At 40.7% G+C, this 12,589-nt stretch overlaps 1 protein-coding gene across 3 annotated transcripts in view; it reads left to right on the top strand.

Annotated features, from left to right (window-relative positions):
- Window positions 1-3,393, top strand: part of TOGARAM2 (TOG array regulator of axonemal microtubules 2) — a 91,439-nt gene extending 88,046 nt beyond the window's left edge. For all 3 annotated transcript variants that reach the window (XM_078383018.1, XM_020793138.3, XM_078383019.1), the window contains exon 20: window positions 890-3,393. In XM_078383018.1, coding sequence (XP_078239144.1) covers window positions 890-1,143 — 254 coding nt within the window. In that variant the 3' untranslated portion in view covers window positions 1,144-3,393. The remainder of the gene's footprint in view (window positions 1-889) is intronic.
- The last annotated feature ends 9,196 nt before the right edge of the window (window positions 3,394-12,589 follow it).

Here is a 12,589-nt window from a genome sequence, read left to right as displayed (position 1 = left end):
ACGCTTGGATTTATTGTACTGCCTGACACATAGCATAACAAGTGGTGCACAGCATAAGACAGTGCAATACTGGAAACAATATGAATGTTCAATGTACCATATACATTGATAAAACAATAGTTATCTAGCACTAGATGTCAGGGAAGGTGTGCTTAAACAAATAGGTTAAGTGGATATCTAAAAATTAATGTGATGAGTACTTGCCTGATACTAAGAAGGATAAATTTCCACAAGGCAGGTGTTGAATGCTCAGTCTTATGGGTCATAGATTTGACAATTGGAACATGAGACACTACTACTCTGGAATGTCCTACGGGGGCCAGGTAGGGGACGTGCAAGGTAACACTGTCCTTTAGGTACCTTGTGTTGTGGTACAGACAAGGACTCTTCTCACATGATGGCCACTGTTTATTTCCCAGGGCTGCTGCTTCAAACCTACCATGAAATAAAGGAATACCATCAGACAAAAAACAGTACACTTTATTTTAAAAGGCTGGAACAAAGTTATAAGCTACATGGAGGTAGATGGTAATGGTGCTTTGCATGACAATTCTCCTCCTCATCTTTCCTCCACACTTACGCTCCCCAATATCCTTCTCTGAGTCGAACCTTGTCCAAGATAAAATTTCACTCTACCTGTCTACTCTTCGACTCTGCCGATAAACTGTGGTCACTTGAGCCAAAGAGCCAGAGAGAGGTCAGAGCTGTCCATCATATCCGAGTCCTAGGTCCTTTATAAGACTTCCTAGAGTAACAACAAAACTAATAAAAGCATGGCAGCATATGGGCTTCAAGAAAGGAGTTGTACACTGATAATGGACTAACGATGATGTTCACAAAAATGATCACCTTTTTAATTTATATAGTCTTTCCATCTTTTGCATTACAGTGCTTGTGACTTTGGTTTATCCACGGAAGCCCCAGCCAGTAGAGCGACACATCCTCCCTGTTCTGTGCTATTTCCTGAACAACATGATTGGCAATGGGGTGTTGCCTGGAAAGACTGGAAATGTAAGAACTGTGGTCTCTAAACTTGCTAAAAGCCTTCACAAGCAAATGGGGCCCAGACTTGAGGAATTCGTCACCAGCCAACCACAACATGTGATCAAAGTCTTCCAGGAACTTCTCTATATGGATCTCTAGTGAAGAAGGCTGAGTATTGTATCCAGGACCATTTATAGCATAAGCCCTGTCAGGAGAGGGCAGAAAGAAGGTGGCAGACAATGACACAGAGCTTGCCACTGTTCAGTTACAATATTTTAAAATATAATAATATACTGTGAACAGCTTCTAGCAATAACCCATTATGGAAAGTGTATATAAAATATTTTGGTGTAGAAGTAAATCATATATTTTTCTAAGGAAATTTTCTCAACTATATCCCATAGAGACTTATATTTTAATAAAGCACAACAACCACAAATGTAATTCTTGCATGTATATAAAAAGAGCATTTTATTTATATAATAAATGTGTGTCAAAGGAGGGAAAGGAAGATAACAATGATAAATAATGGGCATTTAGTTCTACTATAGTGGACTGCTGATATAATATTGTGTAGATTAAATGAGCATCTCTGTGAATGTTGGTCTAGGCTCTTCTTCTACACATAGAGGTTTAATGAGCACATCTTTGCAACAGGGAAAGCCCTCCTGCTGTCCCGTATGGGTGTAAATTGAACTGATGTTTGTATGTAGGCTGAGTTAGCAAGCAGATGGAATATCCTTTTCATGTCTTTGGTACTGTTTTTTATGATTCCATTATAACTGCGAGATTTAATGGGTGGATTGGGTTGAGGAGGTGCCTCACTAGGAAGCAGTTTCTGTGGGACCACATGGGTATAAGGCTTGAGGGAGTCGGAAACTAAAGGAACAGTTATTGCATCAAGACCTATTTGGCCCAGTTGCTGCTCCAAGTGTTCAGCCCTATGTTCTGTCCATTAAACAACTATGGCTCCTTAAAGGGTGAGTGCTCAAGGGCACATATTGCTTCACATAACATGTCCATTACGCAACTTCCATGTTAAAAGTCTGATGTGGTGCAAGCTGATAATCTTAGTAAGAACTGTGCCTTAGATGGCACCTTTTGGCAAAGAGCTAATGAGATCTTTATAAGATAGACAAAAATTGTGGTTTTAAATCAGATGTGACTCACTGTTCCAAAAATGTCTTTTTTGGTTTGCAGAAGGAGAGTAACGAAGTCTGGAACTAGAGTCATGGCAACTGGACTTCTTTCTTGTTAGGCTGAAACGTTTTGCTACCCATCCAAGTAGCTTCTTCAGTCTGGAGAGAGTTGGTAGGAGATCCCTGAAATATCCTCCACTTTGATTCAGACCAGGTGGAAGTGAAACCAATGCGGAGGATATATCAGGAGCCTCCTACCAACTCTCCTCAGACTGAAGAAGATACTTGGATGGGTAGAGAAATGTTTCAACCTAACAAGAAAGAAGTCCAGTTGCCATGACTCAACTTCCAGATAACCTCACCTGGATGAAAGAGAATCTTCACAGATACAGAGTAACAAAACTACATGCAAGTACAAACTTTAATGATGTAGGTCCTCTGGGGCTTTGTTGGAATAGCAACTTGCAAAGATTAAAAGTCAACCAAATTTCTTTACCTGAATGTACAGTTATACAGAGCAATACAGCATTTGCTAATATAAATCTAAATGTTTAAGCAATCTCTATTGACTAAAACAGTGCAGCCATTAGTCTGAGTTCAAAAAGAAGCTGGATAATCCTTACATGCAAGCTTTGTGGCCAATCAGTCCAAATATTCTCATAATCCACTGAGATGCTGTTCTGTCCATCAAAGGAAAGATGTGTGTTATGTGTGTTTATTATGTGCTATTCAATAACATCTGACTTATAGTACTCTGTTCTCAAGGTGTGCAAGAGTAGTTTTACAACCTTCCCATCACTCCATGGCCAATCATAGATTTGAACCCAGCTCCCTTGAGTCCTAGTCCATCACTCTATCCACTTCATGGCAACAATTCTCAAAGGAAGGAGGGGCACAGCAAATGGCAAATGTATACACTGCAGTAAAAAAGTCTCGCAGTTATAATGGAATCATAACAAATAGTACCAAATACATGAAAAGGATATTCCATCTGCTTGCTAATTCAGCCTGCGCACAAAAATCAGTTCAATTTGCATTAGAGAATGTGAGAAGAGCCAAGGAAACAATATTCCGTTGCCAAGGAGAATAGGACTAAGCTCATTCATTCTAGCTTCCCACTGAGCACTTCTTCCCTTAAAGGCTTCAGTCAAGCCATTTATGAGGACTATACGTACGTAGTCTCATCTTCGAAAGTTCTTTCATCTCAACAATACTCTACAGTAAGACATATGGAATTGTTTGGAACTAATAAATGACTGCAACAATTTAACTTTGGTTGTAAAATTTGTAGTGTATGATACAACTGAAAAGCTCAGACCACATTCATTATGTGAAAAAAAGCAACACATTGCTTGTTAGTCACTGTTTCAGAAAATTAATTTGTTAATTAAAAGTAATGAATAACAGTGCATTATTAATGTGTTACAGTGGGGTCTCGACTTACGAACTTAATCCATATTGGAAGGTGGTTCGTAGTTTGAAAAGTTTGTAGGTCGAATCTGCATTTCCCATAGGAATGCATCGAAAACCATTTAATCTGTATCTGCTCTTTTCCGTCCATAGAAACTAATGGGAAGCTGCTATTCCACCTTCTGCCACTAGAGGAGGATTTTTTCTTTTTTCTTTTTCCCCCTTAGGTTCAGGAAACAAGGGGGAAGGCAGGGAACAGTTTACAAAGCACTTTTGAAATATTTTTTTTTCAACGAAGCCAATTTTAAATCATGTTTTAAAGCATGTTGTGCTGATTTTTTCAACACAAAGACACACAGGAAGGCTTTTTAGGTGCTGAGCAAGCCTCCCCAGAGCCAGCCGATCAGCTGATAGGCGGGGAGAGGAGGGGGCAGGAGGGGGGGAAGCACAAAATGGCTGCCAAGCTCCCTTCTGGTGTGGGCTTTTAGCTGTTTGCTGCTCTTTTTCTTGCTGTTTGGGGGCTACCAAGGCCTGGTAAGTGACTTTCTTTTATTTATTTTTAAGTTTCTGAACTTTTTTCCCCTCCAAAAGTCTCTAAGGGGAGGGAGGGGGCACTTTTTTTCCTGTTCGTAACTCGAGGGAAGTTTGCATGTCGAGTACTTATTTCCCTATAGGGTGGGTTCGTAAGTTGAATTTTTCGCAAGTAGGGTCGTTCGTAAGTCGAGACCCCACCATCATATTTCACCTTAATTTAAATAACTAAGATAACGCCAAACCTTCTCAAAGTAACTTTTCTAAAATATCATACGGAATACTCTTGTTGTGCTCCATGCATGTAAAGCCGATGATATCACCAGCTGTAGGCTTCTCATCAACCCAGGTTCTGAGATGTCCTAAGGATCCCTGGAGACATTTAATTTTTGGACATTAAAGGCTCCTCCTTGTCCCAAGGCTCCCAAAGTCTACTCCAGCCTGGATGAGATATCTAGGGAGCCTCAGAACCTGGGGGTGCTGGTGTTTGGATAGGTAACTTTTAATTAAAGAAAAAAGGCAGCAGTTGATGCCTTTTGCACATGGAAGTGCACCAGCAGGATTCCAGCCTTTAAGTAAACATCCAGTTTGTAGAAATCCTAACATTAATGTCATTCTCTTTGAAATTTTTTAAAGTATTAATGCTGTGCCTTCCTCCTTTAAAAAAAGCCAGATATCACTTCTGACATGTTACTTCTAGGCTGTATGGTAATCATGAACATAAATGGTTCATAGAACCATCATGGAATCGTAGAATCATCGTAGGGTTGGAAGGGACCTTGGAGGTCTTCCAGTCCAACCCTCTGCCCAAGGCAGGAGACCTCATACCATCCCGGATCTCATACCATCTTTTCTTGAAAACCACCAGCTGTTTGGTTTGGTTCTAGGTCCTTGGCAGCTGCCAGGTCCTAGTTTCTTCTGAATTTACTGATGATATTCCAATGCTAGATGGGGTTGCTAAAAGTTTTGGCAGTGACTCAAGTCCTGTGCTTGGGACTAGAGATGGGCACGAACCAGTTCGTTTACTGCTGCAACAAGTATTGGGCAGTTCAGTGCCCCACTCCCTCCAGTGGCTGCCCACTGAGAAGCAGTGCCTGGAGGAGGTGTTGCAGGTAAGCTGGGATGCTGCTTCCAAGTGGGAACCCACCAAAGTGGGTGGGGCACTAAACCACCCAAAAATCTATTGCAGTAGTAAATGAACTGAAGCGAATCACCGATCCGGTAATTTGTGTCCATCTCCAAATTGATTGTAAACCATCCAGAGTAGGGTTTTTGCACTAATGGGGTGGTATATAAATTCAATCAATCAATCAATCAGTCAGTCAGTCAGTCAATCAGTCAATCACCCGATCTGTTGTCTAAGCTTATACTTGGACCACAGCATCAATAAGTTTTGGGGGGCAATTTTCTTGCTAATAAGAACCTGTATTTCTTGTATTGCATATTTCTTCAGGTAGGGAGAAAGAGCTGCCTTACTCCATTCAGGTGCATGGATTAGTGTGGTCCCTCACCAGTTCTACAAATAATTTAACTACAAACTTCAGGCTTGAATATCAGCACACAGCTCTGTCCTCCAGTGCCAGCCCAAGATATTTGCAGCCTGACACACAGGACAAGATGTCACCTTCTTCCATTCCATTGTACAGGAGCCATCCAGACTGATACTTCAACCTGATTTCATCACTGGCACTGAGAATAGCAGAGTGGTTTACAGAATCTAGGGCAAGTTGTGTGGAACACACAACCCTGTCTCCCAAAAGGAGAGAAAAGTTGTGTGGTTTAGGAGAAATAACGAGGGAGGACTACTCTCAATTTTTCACTGGAGGCAGTTGCCTCACATTGCATAATCAGTGGGCCAACTCTACTTGTCCCCTTGCCACTGATTTTTTTCCTGCCAGCATTTGCTACTTGAGGTGACTTACTCATCGTGCCTAAAGCAGTGCTTCCTAAACTTGGGTGCCCATGTGTTCTTGGACTACAACTCCCAAAAGTCCTGGCCAGTACAGCCAGTCATGAAGGCTTCTAGGAGTTTTAGTCCAGGATGACCCAAGGCTGGGAACCATTGGTCTAAAGGAAAGGCTTGGCCATATGGTGCAAGAACCGAAAGAGGGAACAGTGTGCTGAGTTAATTGGAACTGTGGTAAACACTCAAAAGAAAGCTCTAATCTCTGCTTGATGTATAAAGGGAAACTTGGAGCTTCACAATGCACAGGAAAGTGCTTGAAAGAGAAAGTGTTTCTATTTTTATCCTTATACAGGAATGCTAGAAATAAGGGTGCTACAAATTACTAATTCATGCCAGCACTATTTCAAATTTGAATACCTTAATTAAGCTGTGGATATCAATTTGAGTCACAGCTTGGAAAAAGCCTACAAATAAAACCACTGGTCATTGGAATGTCTGAGCCTTTGCCACATACTTGAACAGCTCCCTGGTTTGGTTAAGTATTGCATTCCAAAAGTCCTGGAAAAACAGGGACTGCGTTGAAGAGCAACGTTTCCATTCCCACCCAGGGCTAATGCATCTCTTTCGGGGGGGAAAATAAATGAAATATTTCAGCACACTTGATATGCTCCACTCTATTGAGGTAGCTGTTGTGTCCATCATCTCCTCAGGGATTTCTACGGTCAGATAAAGTGTACAGTACTCCTAACAGCATTTTATTCCTCATACAGAATGCTGCCAGATTGGATCCAGCATCAGAAATAGCCCATCCCCAGGCAGTAAATGTACATAGGGGCAAGAAATGGCGGCTGCAGGAGGGATTCTGAGTAGATTTGCTTCTGTCATTTGGCTATTACAAATGCATCAGTTAAAGAAATCTAGCCAGCCAGCTGGCTACGCTTTCTTTCATGAGATGGCATTCCAGCCTTTGCTAGTTTTCTGCCCCTTCCCTCAGCTGACGCTCTGTATTTTATGCAGACTGAGCATGCTGAATCCTAATCAGGTCATTTTGTGACAGAAGTCTTTCAGAGATGGCATTTGATCCACCTTAAACACTAGGTTATACACTTAAAAAAAAAAGACCTGCATCTTTTCTATCTCTGAAAACCAAGGTTTATTTTTTTGCACCATATTGTACCACATATGATAATGCCCCTGGCAGAATCATTAGTCTTTCATAGCATCACTCTACAAAGAACATGAAAAGCACAAAGTGTGGCATTCCTTAAAGACCACCTTCGCTTCTTGTATATACATCCCTCCTCAAATTTCTGCAAACCTGGGAGTTCTCCCAAGAATGTGAATACTTCCATGAATTTGCTGTTAGTAGATATGATGCTGTTTGTTTTTAAGTTTCAGCATCTCTTGTATCTGTTGAAGCATCTATAAAGAAAACATTTCTCTAAATGTGTCTGGATTTGTAAAGGGTGTTTTGAATATATAATAAATTCATGACATTTAAAATGATTTTATATTTCCACCTATAAGAACTCTGTTATGCCTTTCACCTGTAGTTCAACCCCCCCCCATTCTTCTGTGTGCTTTTTCGGGTGACACATGCACCTCACATAAACATAGGATTAATGTAGTCCTAATCTCAGGTTCCATGTGTCACTGACAGTATGAATCACAGCCACACTTGACCTACTGCTACCAGAAAAAGATCCATTAGCATCAGCGCAGTTGGCAGAAATGTTAACAGAGCTCAAGTTGCATTGGCTTCTACAAGACTTACTCTGTTGACAAACGGAGCATTCCCGTTTCCACTCCATCTCATTGCTTTGACCTTCACAAGGCCAGAGCAAGCAATACCAGGTTTTTAATTTACAGGATAGATTAGCAGGAAGGGAAGCTAGGCCTAAATTGTGCTTTTTTTAAAAGGTTTTGTTGTTGTGACAGTATGGGCAGAAATGGATGAAACGACAGTATTATAGCTACCAAGTCTGGGTGAAAGGCTGCAGATAGATAGATAGATAGATAGATAGATAGATAGATAGATAGATAGATAGATAGATAGATAGATAGATAGATAGATAGATGGACGGACGGACGGACGGACGGACGGACGGACGGACGGACGGACGGACGGACGGACAGATGGATACAGTGGTGCCCTGCATAGCAATGATAATCCGTTCCGAAAAAACCGTCGCTAGTGGATTCATCGCTATACGGGGTAAAAAAGCCCATAGGAACGCATCAAAACACTTAATGCGTTCCTATGGGCACCAAACTCACCGTTATGCAGAAATCCTCCATGTGGCCGCCATTTTCGCTGCCCGGTAAGCGAGGAAAGGGCACGAAAACACAGTGGGTGGCCATTTTCTTCACCCGGTGGCCATTTTGGAACCGCCAATCAGCTGTTCTTAAAACATCGTTATGCGATAATCGGTAAGCAAAATGCTTACCGATCATTGCAAAGCAATGTTTTCCCATTTAAAACATCATTATGCGATCGCTTTTGCGATCGCGAAAACTTAATCGCTATGCGGATTCGTCGTTAAACGAATCGCTCGTTAAGCAGGGCACCACTGTAGGTAGGTAGGTAGGTAGGTAGGTAGGTAGGTAGGTAGGTAGGTAGGTAGGTAGGTAGGTAGGTAGATAGATAGATAGATAGATAGATAGATAGATAGATAGATAGATAGATAGATAGATAGATAGATAGATAGATAGATAGATAGATAGATAGATAGATAGATTTTTATCCTTTGTTTCTCCTGTCAGGAGAATGCAGACAATGATGTTTTTAAATCAATCATTTTTAAAGTTTCATTACCTTCTAATCACAAATCTTATGTGTTTATGTCTGCTGTATACTCTTTCTCCCTTCTGAACTCCAACAAAAAGGAATGGAACACAGGGGCTACTAAAACCAGTACAAAGAGCACCAGATTGATGTCCCTGAAATCTTCCATGTGTGCCAAAATGATGCCTCTGTAAAATAAGGTGGAAGGGGCTTCAAGGCGTGGGGGCTACCATGTTTTTTTAAACTAGGATGCTTCTGGAAAGACACTCTGTTCTGGCAAAATGTAATTTATAAAGCATTGGGAGCAAACTGCAAGGGCGTCAGTTTGGGATTCCATTGTCACAAACTACGGCAAGGCAATTTGCTAAAGAAACAAGGTTTGTGCAAACATGTATACACACACATACTGTCCTTCAACTTGTGATCACAAAAAAGCCTCAGAGACCGTTCCTGAAAATTACACTTTGACCTGAGGGTAGGCCTATAAAATGGAGGTGCATTCTTTGATTCACAGGGTGAATCACTTGCTGCTCTTATTTCTTTAGTTGAATGCTGACCAAAAATGTCACACAAATCTGTTATTTCACTTATAAATCTCTACATTGCTCAGGATCAGGATATTTGAGACCCTGGGGTGGTCTACTCCTAGGAAGACCACCGCAGTCTTTATGTTCTAGGAAGGAACTCTGCTTACTGCTAAAGAAGCTTTTCCCACTGAAGTACAGAAGAGGGCTTTCCCTGTTGTGGCCCCTACCCTGTGAAATAATCTCCCCATTGAGATTTGGCAGATTCCCAGTGCTGGATGCTTCCATTAACGGTCTATGTGTTTACCCAGCATTTTCCATACTATTTTCCTCTTGCCACTTAAGTTACCCTAGTTTTTAATAAATTGTGTTTAATGGGTTTGATTGCTTTTTTTTATAATTTTATTTTATTTTTTACATAAAGGGTGACATAGGGACATGGGGGTTAGGGTTTGTGAGGGAAGGGGATTTGTGAGGGAGAGGGGAAATCATAGCATACTAATATCCAATCTATACCTATTGCCATATCAAATCCAAAATCATTCTATGTACTCTTTTCTGCCTTATGTATAAGTTTCACATTTCACTATATATATTCAGCTACTACCTGTTAATTCAGGGGTTTGATTGCTTTTAATGCTTTTTTCATTTTAGCCACTGGCTTTACTCTTTTATCGTTCTATTTTTTGTTATGAACAGCTTCAGGTTTTTAAAAATAAAATGTAGCATAAAAATGCTTTGAGACAGAAAGACAGATCATACATGCATCAATACATATATTTTGTTCTTTCTTTAGCCAAATGCTTTGCTCCTTCCCTCCTGCTTCCCCCTTCCTCTGCCACCTAGTATCCCTCCCACCCTTGCCCTCACTTCACTTCCTCTTCCCTTGGGCTGCATCCGTTCCTATTGCTGACATATTTTTGAATTTTAAAAAAATTACTTCCACCCTCTTTCATGCCCTTCCTTCATCTCGATTTCTGCATTGCTGCTCATCATTAGCTGCTTCTTGCTCCGAGATCACAAAAAGCAACGCAAAACACCAATAAAATGCATTAAAAAGCAGAAGCCACAAAGGGTGGTACAGGGGAAAAACATGACAAAACCCAAAGCAACCAGGGGAGGAAGTCATACTGCAACCAAGATGAGGGAGGGGGAGTGGAAAGGGAGGATTCAGGTGGCCTCATCCTACTCAAACCTCCAACAGTTTCAGTTTCAGGGTAGGATATTCTAGATTTTGCTGCATGAGAAACACAATGTGTTTGCATTCTGCTCCCAAGAGAGAGAGAAAAGAAACCAAGGGATTTGGGATTTGTTTTTATGAATTCCCACAAAAAGATGTGGAAATTCATAAAAACATAATTTTTAGGAGAAACATTGGATGTTTGGATAATTTTTGTTATGATAGAGAAATTGTGTGTGTGCTATGTTGTCAAGTCAGAACTGACTTATAGTGACCCTAATAGGGCTTTCAAGGTATGTGAGATATTTAAGGAGAGGTTTTACCAATTCCACTCCTCCAGTGAGTTCCCATGGTCAAGTGGGTATTCAAACTCTGTTCTATCCACTACCCCACACTGTGAATCCTCGTAGGGAAATTAAAGGGATACAAATGTCCCATCTGGAAGAGCCCCCAATATCCCCCCTCCCTGAATCCCATGTGCATAAATATGTAAGAGAAATTCCCTCGATTCCTGCATTTCACTGCCAGTATACTTGAATTATACTGTATTTATACCTCAGGAATGTAAATAAAATGTAAAATGGCTCAACTGTTGGCTGTTTTTGCTGTTAGGTTGGTACAACAAAGCCCATTCAATTGCCACAGAAAGGTATGAATAGAAAAGAAAAAGAACTACCAGCTCAGTTCCATCCATGATTACTTCTGAGCTCAACAGCCTTTTAAGAATGAGTCGATAATAAATAGATCAAAAGAATCCTTCTCCACCTGTTGCTAAATGCACAGACAACCTTCTGTTTTGGATACTCAAATTCAAAGAAAGAACAGACTACTGTATCTGAAAATTTCGATTTTTGATAAATGCAGCATTTGTTGTACCACTGAGAGTTAGTCACACACATTTCCCCTAATAGCCCCAGCTTTCTGCTTATAAAAAATAGCTACGGCAGGCAGAACTTTATTTTTAATCCCTTCACCAATGCTTTTGGTGTGGAATATTATTCCCTCAACTGTTCTGTTCCCTGCTCCAGAAGAAAATGGGTTTTCAACGGCAGGCCAACCAGTTGCTTTTTATAGAAGCTGGTGGAGAAACTTGTAGAAAAATTAAATGAGTCCAAGCATGATATTTTCTGTGGCCCATAAATATCTTTTTCTGCAGCATTTTTAGAAATACTGGATTTTTGCTCTCCTTCCAACAGGACACCGTGGTTGAATTTATGTATTATGTTTGTCACTAGCATTCTCTCCATCTTGCTTTTCTGCCCTTTGCATATTTGACTGCAGAGAGGGCAGAGAGCAGACGTATAGAGGGCAAAAACCCTTGGGCTGATTTGAATTCTAATAATTGAGATTTCTTGTAGTCTGTGCTGTTTTTAAGGTGTGCATATTTTTGGTGATGCCGTTAAAGCTCCCCACATCCTTTCCTTTTGGTACAGGACTGCAAATTAAAGGTTGCATAAAGTTGTTGCTTTCTTGGCTATGCAGAGTGTGTATTCAATTCTGGCGGGAGGATACGTGGCAAGAAAAGTGACACTGCTTGAACTTTCCTGCAAGGTAGTGAAATATGATGAGAGGCATAGGAGCAACGTTACTGTGCATTAAGCAGTCAGCTAGGTTACTATGCAGGTAAACAAAGCCAGTTAGCCCTGCAGAGTGGATGTGCTCATCGTGCTCTAGGTTTAACTCTTAAGAGGTTGGGGAGACCATATCTGCTGCAGTATCGTTGTGCATTCAAGAACATGTTGTTGAAAGGCAGTTCAAACACGCACACACATAAAAATTAAAATGAATCTGGATTGCCTGATTTTGCTTCAGTTCACCAATGTATACTTTGAACTGGATAACATAGCTTCTTAACAATTGGAAAAAGTTGGAACAAGCAGTTTAAACTATACATTACAGATATACTAACATCATTGTAGCTGAAGTCATCCTATCGTTTCAGAGGTTGTGCTATCAGACCTTTGTGTCTGAGAAACTAGTCTTTCAAACAAAGTCAACATTTTATGACCAGAGGACATGCCAATTTCCAAATTATAGGAGGTGTGAAAAGCTCCAGCTGTGACAATCAGATGCTTTAGTCATATGTTTTACTCATATGCTTGATGTAATGGACACCTTGATTTAGTATCT

The sequence above is a fragment of the Pogona vitticeps genome, chromosome 1 (assembly GCF_051106095.1).
Source record: "Pogona vitticeps strain Pit_001003342236 chromosome 1, PviZW2.1, whole genome shotgun sequence".
Classification (NCBI taxonomy): domain Eukaryota; kingdom Metazoa; phylum Chordata; class Lepidosauria; order Squamata; family Agamidae; genus Pogona; species Pogona vitticeps.
The sequence above is the reverse complement of the archived record's forward strand: the minus strand, read 5'-3'. Positions and strand labels throughout refer to the sequence as shown.